This window comes from Pan paniscus, chromosome 7, assembly GCF_029289425.2.
Source record: "Pan paniscus chromosome 7, NHGRI_mPanPan1-v2.0_pri, whole genome shotgun sequence".
Classification (NCBI taxonomy): Eukaryota; Metazoa; Chordata; class Mammalia; order Primates; family Hominidae; genus Pan; species Pan paniscus.
In genome coordinates this window covers 137,674,576-137,695,034 of record NC_073256.2, presented here as the reverse complement: position 1 = coordinate 137,695,034, position 20,459 = coordinate 137,674,576, and the positions used below count along the sequence as shown (strand labels likewise).

The following is a 20,459-nucleotide window of genomic DNA, read 5'->3' as shown; positions in this document are numbered from 1 at the left end:
TTCGTCTCTTGTTGCTTTCACACACACAATAAACTTCATTTCCATTCTGCCTAAGGATTGACCATCAATCCTTGCTCAATAGCACTTTTCCCTTTCCATCCTGCATCCCCCAGGATATCGGTCACCAGTGGACTCTGATTCATTCTGCTCTGCTCAGACTGCATCTGGAAATGTCTTTTGGTTTTGAGGACCAAATGTAAACATTGGCAGGCTAAAGTGTGTTTGGGCCTGGATTATGTGGGATGAGAAGTCCACATACTCTGCAGAGGTGTGGCTTGGTGGATCTGGGGACAGTTAGATCAGAGTAGTGATTATCAATTCTCATTCCAGCTCATGTGGCAAAGCACCAGGAAGTTTTGATGTCATTAGGTAAACATAAAATACGATGTTATTACGTATTCATTTCTAATTCTTATTTGACACTAAAGATTTAAGAAAAACTAAGAAAATTCTTCCCGTTATCCCAGTTTAATACTCAGGAAAACCCTCCACTAAACACAGCCATTCACAGAGGGGATGTCTAGCCTCAGGCGATACTAAGCACCAAATAGCTAGAAGGATTTGAGCTCAGGCAGACTGACTATTTGCCAAGAATTTTATAAAGGGGAGTTTAGTTTCTTCATTGTCAGGAAGACTAACAGGTGAGCTGTAAGGTCTCTTCCAACTTTAAGGTTCGATAAAATAAAATAATTTAAATAAAAGGATTCAACATTAAAAGAATGAGGTAACTATAGATTACTAAATGGAAAAATATTCAAGATGATTATTTTGTGAAATAAACAAGTCACAGAATACCATGGCATAATCTCATTTGTGAAAAATAAAACTTACACACACATACACACACACATATATATACCTTTTATATTTTATATATATGTGCTTTTTATTTTTCATAAATATGTATATATATATGTGTGTGTGAAAAGGAAATATTTCTGAAAAGGAAGAACAAGGAAAGAGGGAGGTTGACAATGCACTTTATACATTTCTGTTTTACTATTATGGATATATATCACTGTTATTTTTAAAGGCAATTTTTGAAGCTAAAAACTCTCAAAATTTAAAAAATGAGAAATTTTTTTTGTAACTAGGATTGCAAAACTTTCTTAAAAGCCCCACAAAATGTTTCTAAAGCCATTTTTTTAATTTTAAAATTTGTGGAAGTAGTCATCTTAATAATTGTGCATCTTCTTTAACATGGAAAATCAAGGCATCTCCTAAGTCTGGTCAATAAATCAAGAATGAAATCAGTAAGAGAGTATGGCAGCCAGATTAATATGATTGGGCAGAACATCTGGCTAAAGAATCTCTTGGGTAAGAAGAACCACAATGAACTGGGGACACATGTCTATATTCTATATGTGGCATACAGATTGTCCCTGTCTTCAAGGATGTGAGGGGCTGTCATATAAAGAGGGAATAGTCTTTACCTGCATTGCTTCAGAAGGTTGAACCAGAACCAATGGGTGGAAGCTACAAGAAGACAGATGCCTCCAACATAAGGAAAACATTTACATCAAACAGAGCTATCCAAATTGGATTTAACCCTAGGTTAGCAGTTAACCAGTGCGGGGTCAAGGATAGGAGAAGCTAAAGTAGATCAGGGGTCCTAAACACAAATGTTTCTAGGGGTCAGGTGAGCAATGAATAAGCGCAAAGAACTTAGCGTGAACATTAAGGTGTGGTAGCAAACTTAAGCGCACATGCACTGTCTAAACAGACAGCATTTAGTTGGTTCCAGCAGATTGGCACCATGAAGATAGATACTTAGTGTTGCAAGATATTCTGACTTTTCAAAAACTACTTTAAAACTTAAAAAAGTATGGCTGGAGAAAACATGCCTGATAGTGAGGTCTAGCCTTTAGTTGATGACTTTTAAGAAAATAATAATGGTAATGACAAAAAGTACTTGCTCGATAACATATGGGTTGAAAAGCTCTTCAATGAGTATTCTTTTATTGGTTGTTTACTGCCACCACTTCAGGCAAGAGAGTAGGTATTTAATTTTATTGATGAGTGAAAAGCTCAGAGATGCTGAATCGCCTAAAGCCATAATGCTAGAAAGGGGCAGAACAAGATCTTCAAACAAACCATTTGACTCTAAGTCTTGTGTACTATTAGGTTCCTATTAACTTCAAAACTATATGATTTACAATCCATAAGATGGAATTCTAATCAGCAATAAAAAGAAACAAACTACTGACACAATCTACAACATGGATAAACCACAAAAACATATGCTAAGTGAAAGATGCCAGATGCAAAAGACTACATATGATATATTTCCATATGATATATTTCACGGATATGTGAAATGTCCAGAAAAGGCAAATGTATAATAAAAGAAAGTAGATTGTCTGAGGCTCAGGGTGGGAAAGGAGATCGACTGCAAATAGCAGGAAAGGTTCTTTGGGTTGATGGAAACGTCCTGAAATTGGATTGTAGGGATGCTGATACAACTCATTACATGTACTAAAAATTATTGAACTGCACACTTAAAATGGTACTTAAATTTTATGTTATATAAATTATACCTCAAAAATACATGTGGAATATGAAATACTGCATATTTAAGTGTTGTGAAATAAAGTCTTTGTATTACGTAAAAGAAGATGATTTAATTTATTATACTTTTATCCTCTCTTTTTGAAGGTTACATGTGCATGATTTCCCTCTGCAAGTGCCAGAGAGGCTGGAAGAGCTATACACAGGTAGTAATCCCTTCTAAATGCCATGTACATGATAGAGGGGTCACCAAGAAAGCCCATTGCCCAACACCTATTCAGACACAAATCCTCCCGGAATTTCAAGTTTAAATTCAACATACTGAGTTAAGCACACAAATGTCCCCCAGAATTCACTGCATTTCAAACCATTTTAATGTTTGTGGAGCCAGGGTCAAGAATCTTTGACTAGAAGCCATTTCAAGAAGTTGACACTCTCCTTGCTCTTTGGAACATGTAAAAAGAGCTTTGTTTTAATTTTATACTTTGCCTTTCCCTTTAGTGCATCACATCTGCAGTCAGCTTGGAAAAAGCGCAAGAGCTTCTTAGGCAAGCAGTAACTCTAGGGTCATCCAGTTGGAACATCTTGGCTCCCTTCCCATCCTCATGGCTGTGGTAATATGCCATTGTTTTAATGTCAGAGCCAAGTCGTCCTCAAACTGCATTTCACACTTCACATGCCACAAATGTTCCTTATGGATCTGGATCACAATGTAAGTCATTGTCTCAACTGCTTTACTATCGTGTGGCCTTCTAGTCTCTTGTGAAACATATATGGAGAATGGAAATAAAAAACCCATATTGATGACATCAGTGGGCCATATGCAATGAATTCTGGGGTTGAGTAAGAGGAACAAAACTTGTATTACGTATATTCCTGAACAGCAATAGCTAATATTTTTCTAAATGGGATAAGGAAACAGGATGCCTGAAATTCTGTTTGTTCATGGGGAGAGGGATCAGGAGAGAACACACATGACTTACGTGTTTTTTCCATTATGCTCACACTAGGTCCTTCAATCTCCTGGAGCTTTGTATAAACACTGATTTTATATTCAGAATCAGGCTGAAGTCCATAGAAGCAATGCCTGGTTGTCCCTCCACCCACAGTGGATTCTTGCTTTTGCCTATCTATAATAAAAACAAAACAAAACAAAAACACACACATATGAAATTTTTGAAACACAGCCATTGGCAGATGATTTGCTTCTAAAATACTTCACATGTGTAGCCCACATCAGATAACTCCAGAATGAGTTATATTTGTTTGAAGTATTGTATCTTCTTCCAAAGAGTTAATATATTCACTGGTATTTTTCTATGGAAAATCACATTTTATATGCCCAAAAATGAAGTTTACTATTAAAAGACTTCTGAAATCAACTCTGTACTTACTGGAGAACTATTAATGCATGTAATTATATGCACACGTCCTAACTGATCTTTTGGACAGGTGCAGATGTGAGGGCATTTATTTAGTTTTTTAATCTTTGTGGGGTTTTTTTGTTTTTGTTTTTTTTCTGAGATGGAATCCCACTCTGTCATCTAGGCTGGAGTGCAATGGTGCGATCTCAGCTCATTGCAACCTCCACTCCCGGGTTCAAGCAATGCGCCTGCCTCAGCCTCCTGAGTAGCTGGAACTACAGGCGCGCACCACCATGCCCAGCTAATTTGTGTATTTTTAGTAGAGATGCAGTTTCACCATGTTGGCCAGGCTGGTCTCGAATTCCTGACCTTAGATGATCCACCCGCCTCAGCCTCTGAAAGTGCTGGGATTACAGGCATGAGATACCATGCCTGGCCTATTTTTTTTAAATCTGAACTCCCTTTTATTCAATATGATTTTCTGAACACAGCCCAATGTTATATAACATAAACAGATACTTCCTTTTGGCCTCATATAACTTATTACCACCCAACAGACCACCCTTCTAGGCAGTGGTCTAAAGATACAGGTATGGGTCTCAGAAGACCTGGTCCATGGGTCCAGGTTGTCTTCAAAGCTGCCACAACTGCAGGCAAGAGCTTGCAGCAGCACTGGGACCACCAAGGAGTCCTCACCCTGCCCAGTATCTCCCTCTCAGCCTTGACTTTTAACTGATACCAGTGGTTTCCTTCAATTGCAAAAGACATTCCCAGGGAGTTCAGAGGGGCCTCTCCAAATGCCCTGCATCCACTCTGAAAATGCTTTAATTGAGGAAAAAGGACATGGTGCTTACATAGCATAGGGCCATATATGCTGTAGAGTTCAGTCTCAATTTCTGGTTCTTTTTTTATCTACCAAGGAGACATGTCATACACAGCCAATTCATATGGCACCTTCTCTGTCTTTTTCTCCACCATGACAGAGGCACAAAGAACTCTGGAGACCTGACTAACTATTGGCTCGTTTCTTTGTTCCCACATTCATAGAAAAATTGCTGTACATCTCCTGGAAGAACTAGTGCTGGCCCTTAGGTCCTGAGACTGAGGAATCTGGATTAATTATATTCATCATTTCTTGAGGGTTTATTATATCCAGGTTCTGTGCTTGCTATTTAATTATAACAACAGCAATAAAGACAATAATAGCCAACATTTAATGAGTGCTTATCACGTGCCAGGCAATATTCTAAGGAATTCATATGTATTATCTCATTTGATTCTTACAACATTTATAATTATTCCCAATTTAAAGAGAAGAAACTAAAGGTCAGAAAAGTTAATAACTTCTTCAAGTCCTTATTCTAATTAGCAGAACTGAGATTGTTTAAACTGGTAGATAATAGTTGTACATATTTTGGGGGTTTGTGTGATATTTTCATACCTCTATACAATGTACAATGATCAAATCAGGTAATTGGAATATCCATCACTTCAAACATTTATCTTTTCTTTGTGTTGGGAATATTACAATTCTTTTTTTTTCAGCTATTTTGAAATATACAGTTGTTGTTAACTATTATTTCCCTACTGTACTATCAAACACTAAAACTTACTCCTTCTACCTAACTGTATTATTCTACCCCTTGACCCACTTCTGCTCATCCCCCTGAATTCAGAACTCTAAAGCTCAGTTTCAGAGGATGTTGCTTTAATTTCCACTGATATATTCTAAGCAAATGTAAATGAAATATATAGTTTTCCAAAACGAAACCATCTGAGAGCTGTTGAGTGCATATGAAATGTGCAAACATGATGGCTAGAGATTAGATGATGCTTTATCACTCCACAGAGCCTACTTGGGTGGCTTTCATTATTGAAGAGTTTCAAGTGTTTTCCTCGTAGGCTCAGAGCATTGTTGTTGTTTTTACCACAATGGACAACTGACTAAGAGGAGGAATCACTGCTACCATGAAAAAACAATTATTCAAATTTCCCTCTAGATTGATCATCTTATCCATAAATTGCATTTGTTTAATCAAAGCCTCATAACGCTTTATTTCTAGGGGTTGAAAAACTAGTGTTTAAAAACTGCATTGATTAAATATATTACACATATCATTTAGTGGTTAAAAAGAACTATCCGCTCCTTCAAAATGTTATTTGCAGAGGAGTTTATGAAGAATAAACAGAATCTAGAATATATAAAAACATACCAGTTGCTTTTTCAACTGTAAAATGCAAAAATTTTACACAATTTTTGTCTATTTTATAAGCATCAAACCTAGTTAAATTGCCATCCATATTTTGATATGCATATATTGAAGCAAAGATATGTATATTATAATATGCATATATCAGAATAAACATGATATATGTTATTTTAAATTTTGTCTATGGACAAATATAGACTTTTAAAAATATAAATGAATTAAAGCTATTTGTTAAATAGAATTTTAAATTCATTTTTATATATTGTGAATATTAGACAGTTTCAGAAGGGAACTTTATAACAGAATTTTTATTAATGTATTTGTTCAAAGTAAATAGTGTCAACTTTAATCATTTCTTGTTCCTGTATTATGAAAAATGATAACATTTAAAAATTGTTAAAGTGTTTGTGAGATTATATATTATGTGAAATGGGTTTGATAGTAAGTAAAATTTAGTCAACTCAGTGTTTCGCTTTGCTTAGGTCCAAGTTTAGTCTATGGTTTCCAGGCTCTGAATCCCACAATAACTGTTTCTTTTTGACCCTTAGCTATCCCTTAGAGCCTCCTAAAAGCTTCTGTGAGCCACCTGTAATACAAACATTTCCTGAATTTTATGCATGGATCATACTGATCTACCTCCACAAACCTTCCGGGGACTCTCCAGGAGTCAATTCTAGAAATGCACTTTTCTGTCACATTTCCTATTTCATGTAGAAACCCATGGACTTTAAAGACCCTTAAAAACAGAATATAAGTAGATCTTACTGCTAAAATAATAAATCTATAAACATTGGAAAACTGGAACAAGCACTATAAGATTAATGGCAAACAGTATCAATTTGGTTCCCAATACTAACAAAGAGGGGTTCCATGAATGGGGGTGTATCCATGTTGCTTTTGGCATGTGCAATTCAGGCCTATTGGCTTTGCCTTAAGGAAAACATTCAAACTGACCAAATGGTGACTAATTTCCTCAACCTCTCATGCCAAAAGGAGGAAGTTAATTTATTTTTTTGAAACACAGGGAAAAAATATGTCTTTATTTGTGCACTCATTCTTAGGAAGCAACACTAAATCCATTCTCCAGATTATAAACGTATAATTATAATTATAACGCCACCAGCTTGACTTATCAAAATGTCCTACAAGTAGTTATTGAGTTCCACAAGCAAAGAATATCCAGCATCCAGGAAACTACTCTGGTAGAATTTTATGATATAAATAATTATACTCCCCATAATGTCACTGCTTCAGAAAGTTTAATTCTGATCATAGGTTTTGTTCCATATGATGTTTTTTTGTGGACCTGGTCTTTGGTAAGGTAGGCTCTCCACTATGCTGCAATTCTCTATCCTTGTCAATAAATAATACTGCAAAGCTGACATCTCAGCACCTAAATAGGGACAAGTGGAGCATCCTCTAAACCTTTATCTAAGCAGGTTACAAAGAAGTTCATCAAGTTGTGGGGATTAGGGTGGGAATAAAATGTTTGGGCCTATGTGGCATATATTAATAAATGCATGAATTTGAAGTAACCTTAGGTGCCAAGGCAACTCAAAAACAGCTGGAGAGAGGGATAAAATCCCATAGCTTCTGCAGAACTAATGGAGGACCTCACAGGGCTCTGAATTACCCAAGGCCAACCAAAAATCTCTCACTTTGGGCTGTCCTAGAATTAACCAAAAACCTATCATTTAATTTGGCAAATGGATGACTGAGTCAAAAGCAGATTTTATTTCAGTCTTTCCTGAGAAGAACTTGTCCTTCTGGTAATCTTTTGTTTTTCTTGGCCATAAAAATGTCATAATATTTACATGGGTAAAGGACATCTGTTGCTTTTGCCTGTCTTGTATCTGAAATCTCTTTCTTTGCATCCATTCCTCCTCAGTCTTGGTCTTTATGGTTTGGGGAGGATTGAATAACACCCCCACCTCCAGCCACCACCACCAGATACAGGGGTGGAAGGCAACCAGGTCCAAACAGTCAGTTTATTTCATGCCCTTGCACTCAATGACAGATGTAGAGGCATGTGACCCAAACCAGGCCAATATGACTCAGTTCCTGGACTTCTGTTGGAACTATTGAGAAAGAGAAGCTCTCTTTTCATCAAGACTGTTAAAGCTGGAAGCTGGGAGAATATAATTCTGGATCTGACTCACTGAGCCTGGTTGAAAATGAAGGCATAGGAGAGCAGAACACAAGAAGGAGCAAGACTTTATCTCTAGGAAATTGAACACCTAGGTCCAGATGTGCCTGAAGCCAGAGACTTTTGGACTTCTCAGTATACTAGCCAATAAATTGACCCTTTGGCTTAAGTTTATCTAGATTTCTGTGAATATTAATAAACAAGCCTGAATGATACAACGTGGCTATTCTACTCACAAAAACCTTGCAAAATTGCAGTTATTGCCTCAGTTAATAGACTTAGATGAAATAATTTTACAGAAGCTGAAGCCCAGAGAAGAAAGTTGACCAGCGGTTGTGGTTACAGTAGAGACTTCATCACTGACTTAATCTCAGAATAAAAATGCACATGCTCAAGCTATGAAAAAATATATGGAAAAAAAACTGGAAAAAATTACCCATCAAACTGTAAGGATTTGACGGAGGCATTCAGAAAGAGGTCAACTGGGATAAAGCTTCATTCCAACACATGGGGAAATTGGGTCTCATTTATTCCTAGTATCTCCTTTGCCTGGAGTGGAAAGACTGAAATTTCTGCAGAGACCGCATATGTAGCCAATATTACAGTCAAAACACTTGAGGGTCTGAGACTCATCTGCCCGTGGAAGAATGGGCATCTTACCACAAGTCCTTTAAAGGCAGTGAATCAGAATGGTGACCACATTCCCCTATAAGATAATGAAACTCAACCTAATTCTTCTCCATTCCAAAGTAGGAAGACTATTCCTTGATCTAATTTGTATGAGTTAAACTATCTAAACACATTTCCTACTGCCACCCCCACACTCACTCCTCCATCAAACATTCCTTTTCCAGTTGTCAATTAGAATCTTTTGCTGTCCAGTTGATAAATAATATTCAGTAAGACAACTGTGTGAATGAAATGTGGCTAATTTTGTTCACAAATCTAATCTCTCAGCAACAAATGTTGATGAGAAGTACGTTGAACAACACTTTTGTTCGTTCTTGTTCAATGAAGACTATAAAGGTTCAGCTGAAAAAGTTTCTGGCAGCCTGAAAATAATACTGAGGGAGTATAAGTTCACTTAACTTGAAGATAAAAAGCAACTGTGGACTCATTTACTTGCCAGCAAAGATCTTGGCTTCAGAAAGAGCTTATTGTGGTTTTAGATGACCAGTTCAGTATTATCAGACAAATCAATCATATCCTCTGATAAAACTCTCAAGGCTGCTTTGCAAATATGCTAAACTAAAAGCATTTAATTTAAAAAACTATGAATCTTATTGATTCCATTGATAAAGCCAGTTTTTATACATCGTTGTGTCAACATATATAGTGATAAATTTTTATGAAAGGCAACAAATATCCACAGGAACCCACATTCCTTCATTTCAATTTCCTAAATCATATAAAAGGATAAATCATATAAAAGAATTGTGGGATAGTTTGGGAGGGTGATTATTACACTTAGAATTTTTTCTTAGGCTTAGCAAATACACTAAATGCCAACCCTTCCATATTAAAGCGTGACTTACAGAAATATAGGAAACATAACTCAAGATTTCATAGTTGTTTCTCAAATTGTTGCCTGTGCTTTATCTACTTTTGGCATCCCATAAATCATATTTAACATAACCATAAAATCCATGTGACTTATCCTGACTTTCTATCCCTCAATGTTTGTTCCAGGTTAATACCACTCCCAAATGTCAAGCCAATGTCAGGGTGGAAGGATCCTTACATCATAGAGAGGGATTCAAGGAAGCAGTGGTGCCACATGTCTATCATGATGATATCTTGGCTGGGATTGGCAGGAATTTCTTCTCGTATGTTCCATGTATCTCAGCTCTTATTTTACAAGGGACATATTTCCAAATGCTCTCAGTGCTCTCCTAAACTACGCTTTCCACTTTATGGATTGGATCAAAAATGGGATTTATGGATTTTGAATACAGCTATAGTCAGGAATATGGGCTACTAAACCCAGTCTTATCTGGACTAGAAATAATTAGGTCATTTTGCTTTTCTGAAATGGGGAAACCAAAATCATTTGTCCAGAAAGAACAGGCTACATTTTTAACAATTTTACTCCCAAGTTTGGAAGATTTCAAAAAATCATTTGGGATTCTTTAGCATCTCCTATAATCCCATAAAATAATAAGATGTATCTTTTCTATTGTTTCTATAAATCTGATTAAGTAATTTTTATTATTTGATTTCATCTTCTGAATAGTGTCCATGCTGATATTGGGAAAAGAGGATTAACCGGCTCTAGATACTGATTTTTGGGGAATCAGCCATTTGTTGTTGTTCTCGATATTTTTAATGAAGACAGTGAGACATTTTTACTGTTTCAGCCTTGGAACAAAGTCCCAAATTGTGGATGTACATGAGAACTGTAATGCTGAAGAACTTGTTCATGATGCTGTAGATACATTAAATCTCTGGAATGAAGGTTGTTGTTCACCAATTATCCCCAAAAGAAAAAGAAACACTAAGAAAAACATTAAATTTAAACTTGATCACTAGAGAGTGAATACCCATATTAGAGTACAATATAATTTTAATGTATGCTAGTCTTGGCTATCTGGCTGCTAACATTTTTGGGGTCCTTCCAGTGCACAAAGCATGATTGCAAGTGCTTTATGTGGAATATCTCAGCTTTATCTTCACAGAACTCTAAAAAATCAGCACTATGGTTATACCCATTACCAGATAAGAAAAAGGGAGGTTTGCAGAGGGTTAGTAATTCACTTACCCAACCAGTCAGACCCCATATGCAGCATGACTGACCAATACAAATTGCTTCCTTGACAAGAGGGCTGTTGTCTAATGCTACTTGTGTGTTGTACACAGTGGTGTGCAAAGAACCAAATACACAAATGCTTGACAAAAACATAAGTGATGGATTGTACTCACCCTGGAGGGATTCTATAACAACCCTATAGGCTGTGGCATGGCGATGTACCTGCCAGTGGGCACACAAGCTGGTCATTTCAATGTGTTTGGCTTGGAGATTGGTAACACCCAAGAACACTGGAATGAAATAGAAACATAACTGTATCACACTGCAGACAACACACAAACATCCCTGAATCTGAAATTAACTTCTGGAAAAATTTTCATTCAAAGCTGCATACTCAGAGCTGGGAAATCCATCAATTTACAATGAGTTAGTATACAAAAGATAAATGTTTTATGACTTGAGAGAACAGATTGCAAAACATTATGCATGATGTGGTCTGTCTGCTATTTTTCTTATTTGTTTGTTGTTTGTTTGTTTTGAGACAGGGTCTTGCTCTGTAGCCCAGGCTGGAGTGCAGTGGCATGATCTCATCTCACTGTAACCTCAACCTCCTGGGCTCCAGCAATCCTCCCACCTCAGCCTTCCAAGTAGTTGGGATCACAGGCATGTGCCACCACATGCAGCTAATTTTTTTTTTTTTTTTGTAGAGGCAGTGTTTCGCCATGTTGCTCAGGCTGGTCTCAAAACTCCTGAGCTCAAGCCACGTGCCTGCCTCCGCCTCCCAAAGTGCTGGGATTACAGGTGTGAGCCATATACCTGGCCCTGTATGCATTTTAAATAGAAGAGGAAGTGCATATTGATAGAAAAAAGACCAGATGCAAAGGATGATGAAATGTTGGGTAATTTTAAATCTTACCCCCTTTATATACTTGTGTTTTCTAAATATTACACAATAAATATGTAATACTTGTATAATAAAAAAGTAAATACAGTATGTACTTATCAACCAATGGGATAGCCATGGCTTAAAAAGAGAAGAGTAAAATAGTCAAAATGGAAGTGTTCTGCAAACAGGAGCAGTTTCACAAGGACTGGTCTTCAAAACACGATTGAATAAACACTTTTGAAAATTTAAAAATAAAAGATTTTACAGAGATAACACAAATTATTTTTAAAATACATAGGTTCCTATTAATCTTAGACATTGTGATATGCAAAAATGGTTGTTTGGGGAGGCAATAAGATATTGTTTCTACAAGACAATAGAAAAGTAGGTAGCCAGTGTTTATCATTTGGATCCAAGCAGAAAATCAACATATTTACTTTTCCTAATGACCTCTGACTTCCATTCATATCATTTTCTATTATTTCTCTCTCTCTCTTAGCTTACTCACAAAATAAAAATACCTCGGAATTATCTTTTCAAGATGGTAAAAATAATCTTGTCTAACTACAATTTATACATTTACACTGTTCCTTTCTGTTACAGCAAAGAAAGAAGACTTTTTTCCTAAAGCCAATTAAACAATCTCTCTTCCCCTAACAAAAACAAATGAAATTAATGTTAATTGATTTATATAACTTTTTTGTTTTGTTTTTTGAGATGGAATCTCGCTCTTGTCACCCTGGCTGGAGTGCAGTAGCACAATCTCAGCTCACTTCAACCTCCACCTCCCAGGTACAGGCGATTCTCCTGCCTCAGCCTCCTGAGTAGCTGGGATTACAGGTGCATGCCACCACACCCGACTAACTTTTATATTTTTAGTAGAGACAGGGTTTCACCATGTTGGCCAGGCTGGTCTCAAACTCCTGACCTCAGGTGATCCACCTGCCTCAGCCTCCCAAAGTGCTGGGATTACAGGCGTGAGGCACTGCACCCGGCCCTGATTTATATAACTTTTATCAATGTTAATGATTTATGTAACCACACAAAATATTTTTAAAATACCTTATATTAATTTATTTGCCATTGTGGGAGATTTTCTTTTGCTTGGGAGAAAAAGAGAGAATAAATAATAAACTCACTAATTTATATTTTAAGGACAAGACTATAAAACAATTCAACAATCTCAGTCTTTTAAAATATGTTTGGAATGCTCAATATATTTATTAAGGGAGAGAAGAAAGAGGAAACAAAATTGAAGAGGGAGCAGAGAAAAGAGGATGGAAAAAGACAAGAAAGACTAGGGAGAAGAGAGACCAGTGAAAAATCATAGGGCTGGGCGTAGTGGCTCATGCCTGTAATCCCAGCACTTTGAGAGGCCAAGTCAGGTGGATCACCTGAGGTCAGGAGTTCAAGACCAGCTTGACCAACATGGTGAAACCCTGTCTTTACTAAAAATAGAAAATTAGCCATGCATGGTGGCACACGCTTGTAATCCCAGCTATAGGGGATGCTGTGGTGTAACTAAGGAAGGCTGTGAAGTTGCCATAGGAGCAAAACAGAGGAAATACTTGGAGGTTTCATTAGTGAAGCCACAACAGTGTCACATCAACAGCCAAGTACAAGATCAGAAACACAACCAAAGGCTTCCTAGGCCTGTTGAAGATGGAGACTATTTCTTTTAAGATAAATTTATTCACTGTCTAGCCTTTAAGGTCTCAAGATATTCCATGACAGAGAGTTCAGGACACCTCTTATATAAAAGGGCTGGCCCTATATGCAATTGGGGGGCGCTGGGGTCTGGCTTAATATATGGCCCACTCTTGCTTGACAATATTGATTAGATTAATTATTTTTTAGGGATGAGGGTAAGATATAGGGCAAGTGCATAAAGCCCCATCATTACAATAATAATAGTGGTTATTCATTGAATATTTGCCACATCATAAGCATGTTACATACATTTTTTTCTCTGTAATCCTCACAATTTGCCTGAACGATGGTTATTATTATCTTCATTTTAGAATTGAAAAAGCTTGGGCTGAGGGAAGTTAAGCAATTTGCCCAAGGCCACACTAACAAGTAGCAGATTTGAGGCTTATTCTTTTGATAATACCATGACTGTGATCTCAAGAGTGAGGCACGTGCTGTTGATTGCACTCAGGACTATCTAGACTAGCATACAGCCAAACCACTTGTATTTTGGTCATTTATGTGTTGTCTTTAATGTGTATTTTAAAATGTGATTAAAAATTTTGAGTGATATAATGGACTTTGGGGACTAAAGAGGGGAAGTTTGGAAGGGGGCTGAGGGATAACAGACTATGTATTGGGTACAGTATACAGTGCTCCAGTGACGGGTGCACTAAAATCTCAGAATTCACCACTAGAGAATTTATCCGTGTAACCAAAAACCCCTTGTACCCTAAGGGATATTGAAGTTTTTAAAATAAATAAAATAAAATAAAGATGTCATTTGACTATCAAAAAAGAAAATAAAATGTATACTTCAAAAATAATTTGATTGTGGTGATCATTACACATTGTAAACATAAATCATCACATTGAAGATTGCAGATCTATGTATCTACACCTTGAATATATACAATTTTTATTTGCCAATTATACCTCAATAAAGCTAGAAAAAAAATGAAAGAATAGTGAGTATTTGAAACAACAACAATAATATCTTAAGGGGTTTATAGCAATAGAGTTACAAAATAGATAGAAAAAGAGTCGCAAAAAGGAAGAAGGTATTATACATTGTTATAAAATTCTTAAGCCAAAAAGCAGTAATTTAAGGTAGACTGGAATAAGCTAAGGATTCATATTGAAATCTCTAGGGTATCTATGAAAATTTGGAATATTTAACTAAAAAGCTAGTAGAGGAGAAAATATTTTTTAATATATTAAAAAATAAAAATACTGATTTTCTGTTTAGGGTAACTACATGGATTTTGAAAAGTATTTAGGTCAAAAACTGTAAGTCAATCCAAATAAATAAATAGATCATGCGGAGGTATAACAAACTTCAGGAATATGGCACACAGGTGCTGGAATTTGGAAAACACTGCATTATTGTGTGGGTGTCTGGGAGTGGTGTACGCCAATGAGGAGTCCCAGATGGTGTGCAGACAACGTGAAAACCCTCAAAGGAGTAGAGAAGTAAGTGCTGAGAATGGGGTGGCATGTACTTTTGATGGATGGCATGTGTGCACGTGCAAGGGGGTGGAGTGACCCCTCTGAGAAAAGACAAACCTCCTCCTGCTCCAACTTTGACATTGGCCATCTTGGGCTACAGGCTGTTTGGAAAATTTCACCTAATTTGAAAAATGCCAACACAGATTTTCCAGAAGGAAATCCTATCTGCAATCATCAAGCCTATTTGAAAGCCAGGTACTGACATCCCGCCTGCCAACCAGGACTCTGAACTACCCCGAATAAAAAGCACACCTTTCTTTCCATGAAACACCATCCAGAAAGGGCAATGCAGAGGAAAAGGAAAAATGAATGACCAAATGGAAGCAGGGTTGAGTGAAAGTTACAGTGAAAACAAAGCAGCAAAACCCCATGTGCTTGGGAGGCTGAGGAGGTTGAATCACGGGGTCAAGAGATTGAGACCAACCTGGCCAACATGGTGAAACCCCATCTCTACTAAAAATATGAAAATTAACTGGGCATGGTGTCTTGTGCCTGTAATCCCAGCTACTCGAGAGGCTGAGGCAGGAGAATCACTTGAACCCTGGAGGCGGATGTTGCAGTGAGTCCAGATCGCACCAGCGCACTCCAGCCTGAGCGACAGAGCGAGACTCCACCTCAAAAAACAAAATAAAACAAAAACCCATATGCGGCTGAGGCCATCGGAAATGGCTCTTACATGTTTTCACCATGCCTGTCAGGGCGTCGCTGAAGCCTGAGGCCTGGGAGGCAAATATCTTCACATTGTAGTCCATTCCACTGAGGAGGTTTGTGATAAGGATGGTGTTAATGTCAGCTCCCACAAACGTTTCCAGTGTTGGACCAGGAACTAAAGAAGAAAGAGGATATATTTTAGTTACAACAAAATATGGGAAAATAGAAGCACTCTTAGATCAAATTGTATTCACTCGACTGCTTTTCAGTTGCTGGGATTATACAGCAAGCAGACAGCAGGGTTGAGGTTTGAATCTGCTCTCATCTAGCTCTAAAAACTGCTGTGCTAAAGGTTACTTTTAGGGACCTAGTCCTTTCCCTAAATATAGTTTTATCCTTGTACTTATTCAAAGAAATTGGTCCACCTCACAGTCTACCATCTGCTATATTGTTATGTACTATGTTGTAATAGGCAATTGAGGAATTAGTCCAATTAAAGAAATAATTCTCAATTGTCCCTTCTAAGGTAACCAACTTTGCTCCCAGCAGGCACACAAGCGGCAGTCATAGCAAATTTTATCATGGAGACCAGGCCATACCTTGCCACATTGTGAACCAACATCAATGTTACCACTTTATTTTTATCTGCTCCTTTTAGGATGTTTAATACCAGACAGATTATGCTCTTATTCCAAGGCCCTTGATTAGCTAGCATTTTCAGGTCTGTATGTTTTCACCTCTTCTTCAATCTAGTGGGGTCTTTAATGAAGCATTAAAAACATTCATTGCTAAAGCCTATACAAATTTATTTACCTCCTGCTTCTTCCCATGCATGCTCATTCTTTAAGAGCTTTGAGTTAGTGACAAGTTCTCAAAATACTCATCACTTTCCTCCAGAAGCCCCCTTCCAACAATACATTTATATGTCTATCTCTGTATGTGTTACCTCAGTAGCAATTTTCCCATGCCCCACACGTACAATGCAAATGACCATACATGTATATTTCTCCCACTTGGCCTAGAACAGGATTTCTCAGCCTCACTACTATTGGTATTTTGAACTGCAAAATTCTTTATTCTGGGGCAGAGGAGTACTGTCCATTGTAGCATGCTTAGGAGTGCCCATTAGATTCCAGGAGCAAGTCCTCTCTCACCAGTTGTAACAATCAAAAATGTCTCCGTTTGGGAGCAAATGACATCAACTGAGAACCACTGGCCTAAAATAAAGCTTTCTGTGCTTAGAAAGCCTGATCAATATTTGTAAAATGATCCAAAAAACAAATTAAGCAAGGCTGTCTTACAAATTAACGCATGCTTCCGGCCTAAAGCAAACAGACAAAAACATTGGTGATGGGTCCCAAAGAATGAGCCTGGAGCAGGCTAGTGCACCCATTTTCTAGTCTTACTGTTTTATTTTCCTAGTTATAAGGATGTTTGTCTGGAGAAATTGGAGGTGGGAGTATTTGAGTCTTATGGGCCTGAAGACAATAGCACCTGGATAATGAGGCACAATAGAAAAGGCTGAAAATTGATATGGGGCGAGAACCATATCTCAGATGAAAGATTGAAACTAATGGAGTTTTTGAAGGCAGAAAGTGCTTATATTTTATTTTTATTTTTTGAGACAGGGTCTTGCTTTGTTGCCCAGGCTGGAGTGCAGTGGTGTGATCACAGCTCACTGCAGCCTTGACTTATCGGGCTCAGGCAATTTTCCCACCTCAACCTCCCAGGTAGCTGGGGGTACGGGTGCACGCCACAATGCCTGGCTAATTTTTGTATTTTTTATAGAGACTGGGTCACACCATGTTGCCCAGGCTGGTCTCAAACTCCTGGACTCAAGCAATCCACCCTCCTCAGCCTCCCAAAGGGCTGAGATTACAGGCATGAGCCACCACACCCAGCCAGCAGAAAATGTTTTAATGACCGTAAGAATGTTTTTAAAATTTTCCTGCCAAATTAAGAAAAATGACTGGAGATGCCCTTTCTGCTGAACAACTAGAGTACTGCAGGCCCAGGTCTAGAAAACTGAGAAGACCTTAATAACATCAATTCTAGTGTCCTGTTTAAACTTCGTGAGATTGCTAAGAATGGGGAGATGGTGCTGTAAGAGGTGCTGCTGCATACGGTCTCCTCTTCACAGGCATACAGACCAAGGGTACGATCGCTTTCTACTTGGATCATTTTCATGCCTTCAAGATATAATGATGTGGGAGGTAGAGGCGAGAGGGATCCTCTTATGGAGGTGGCTAAGAGACTGGTGGAAAAGCATTTTACTACCATGATGAGTTTTTTTTTTTTCTTCCCCCTATTCCATTTCCAAACTGGGGAGACTAAGAAGTTGGTAAATGAAATTTTTCCAACTAATCCAAGAAGTAAGAGGTAGAAGAGAACTTTGGAGTTAGAGATTCCAAATGTTTAGAATTTATATCTTTATTGAGCATAAAGCTTCCTATTCCTATAAAGTCAAGATTTCCTTAGATTGGTTCCTGGTCTAGGGTATGATTAGGTCATGCATATACCCAATATATATTCTTCTAATTTATGTGCCCAGTAGTTTTTTATGTGATGTCATAGTTTCATCATCCTGATAATATCTACCCTATCACTGACCATACTAAAACACTTTATTTTTCCAAAACAAGTAAGAGGTTCTCCCTACTTCTTTAAAAAAATACAACCAAACATAAGGTGTTATAAGAAAACAATTTATCTTAAAAGACATTTTAAGTGACTACTCATGGTATCAATATTATTTACAAAGCATTACTTACCACTGACAGGTTTGTAGACAATTCTATAGCCTTTCACCGGGGAAGATGGGGGGTCCCACGTAATGCGCAACCGGTTATACCATTCCTCGGACACCCGCAAGTTCTGGGGCCCCGAGGATGGCACTGATCAGAAAAGAAAAGGAAAAACAGGGATTCAGTGTAATTTCCTTCTTTATGTCCTACACTGTTGCCATCAAAATATAAGACATCTTCCCACAAAATTAAAAATATTTAAAAGTGAAAGTGCACTGAAACACACAATGAGAAGCTTTGAGAGTCTGTGGTTGTTTTCAATTTCTTTTTTTTTCTTTTTTGAGACAGAGTCTCACTCTGTCACCCAGGCTGGAGTGCAGTGGCACGATCTCCGCTCACTGCAACCTCCACCTCCTGGATTCAAGTAATTCTCCTGCCTCAGCCTCCCAAGTAGCTTGGACTACAGGCACGTGCCACCACGTCTGGCTAATTTTTTGTATTTTTAGTAGAGACAGGGTTTCACCATGTTAGCCAAGATGGTCTTGATCTCCTGACCTTGTGATCCATTCGCCTTGGCCTCCCAAAGTGCTGGGATTACAGGCGTGAGCCACCATGCCCAGCCTTCAATATTAAATATATGGGAAATAATTGCTCTTAGAACAAAACACTTTTATCTGAAATGTAGAAGTCTTTCATTGTTATTTTGATTCCCTATTCATCAGTTAATTTTAGGTATAATTGAATTCAATCGTGTTTATTAGAAATGTCTGTCTCCATGCCACTGTGTTCCACTAAGCATATGTGAACAGCAATACCGGGGGTGTGTTCATAGAATGTTAATGGTGATTATTCTCAGAGGTAAGATTCTGATTTTATTTTTTGCTTTCATCTTCATATTTCCTATACTGTTTGAAGTTTTATATTATTGCTTATCCATTTTTATCAAAACATTACAGTCATTTATATGGAGGACTGTTGTAAATTTGTATGCATTTTGTCGTTATCATTTTGTTGTTGATAAAACATAGTTGTGTTGGCCACTCCTTAATCACTGCTTAGATCATCCACTAACACTTCAAAATAATTTTACTATATAGAGATTTTTAAGACGTAATGGCATTTCTGTAATAAGATTTAAGCCCTGTTTTCATACTAATAATCTTTAAATAGTTTTTATTTAAAGATAAATAAATAATAGCAAGTATGTACCTCGCTAGGTAAAATACTACTTGATGTTTTCTTTAATTGTTGCTTAAGTCTGTGATTTTGGTTTTCAAACATTTATTTAGCAGCAACATACCAACATATGCTAGAAATTCCAATGCATAGACCAAATCAAGATGCCAATATACTGGTAAAGGTGGAGTGAAAAGTTTGAAATCTCCCTATAGCTCTGCTCTTCTGTTTTCCTTCTCTCCTTCCTCATGTCCCTTGAGGAAACAACTATAGCAGCTCCGAGGACTCACAATACTCTGGGTGATTTTTAGCAAAATGTGCAGGCTTGGTGGGAGTCTGGGTGGAGGCACACGGCATAAGCACGGGAGGAGGGAGAGATGCCAGCACTGTTAAATGAGGAGATGATACCTATTTGCCCAGCTGAGCAGAATCAGGACTCCGGGCTTCAGAATTTTAATGATTTTCACAAACTTAGTTGAAAACTCCACACTTCGGTGCCCAGGTACATAATTCAGCCCTTGACACCATTTTGAACCTAACCACATGTCACCATTTGGTAATTATGATGGATAAAGATGGTCACAGAGTTTTCAACCCTCCTTCCATTGACAGGTGGCACTATGACTGTTTCTTTGGATCTGGGTGGGTTCTATGACTACCTTGACCAATAAATAGACTGCAGCAGAAGTGACACTAGCAGTTTCCATTTTATGCCTCTTGGAACTCTTGCTGTTACAGTCCTGAGCTGACATGTAAGAAATATGACTGCTCTGCTGGAAAGACCACATGGAGAAGCTCTGAGACTAAGGGAGAGAGAGAGGCACTCAGCT

General features: G+C 37.7%; 1 protein-coding gene across 6 annotated transcripts in view; it reads right to left on the bottom strand.

Moving 5' to 3' along the window:
• COL14A1 (collagen type XIV alpha 1 chain) overlaps positions 1-20,459 on the bottom strand; it is a 245,676-nt gene that overhangs the window by 104,120 nt on the left and 121,097 nt on the right. For all 6 annotated transcript variants that reach the window (XM_063606884.1, XM_057303085.2, XM_063606883.1 and 3 more), the window contains 4 exons: positions 18,481-18,603; positions 15,735-15,884; positions 11,148-11,264; positions 3,492-3,638 (listed from right to left, as the gene is read on the bottom strand). In XM_063606884.1, the coding sequence (XP_063462954.1) occupies positions 3,492-3,638; positions 11,148-11,264; positions 15,735-15,884; positions 18,481-18,603 (537 nt within the window). The remainder of the gene's footprint in view (positions 1-3,491; positions 3,639-11,147; positions 11,265-15,734; positions 15,885-18,480; positions 18,604-20,459) is intronic.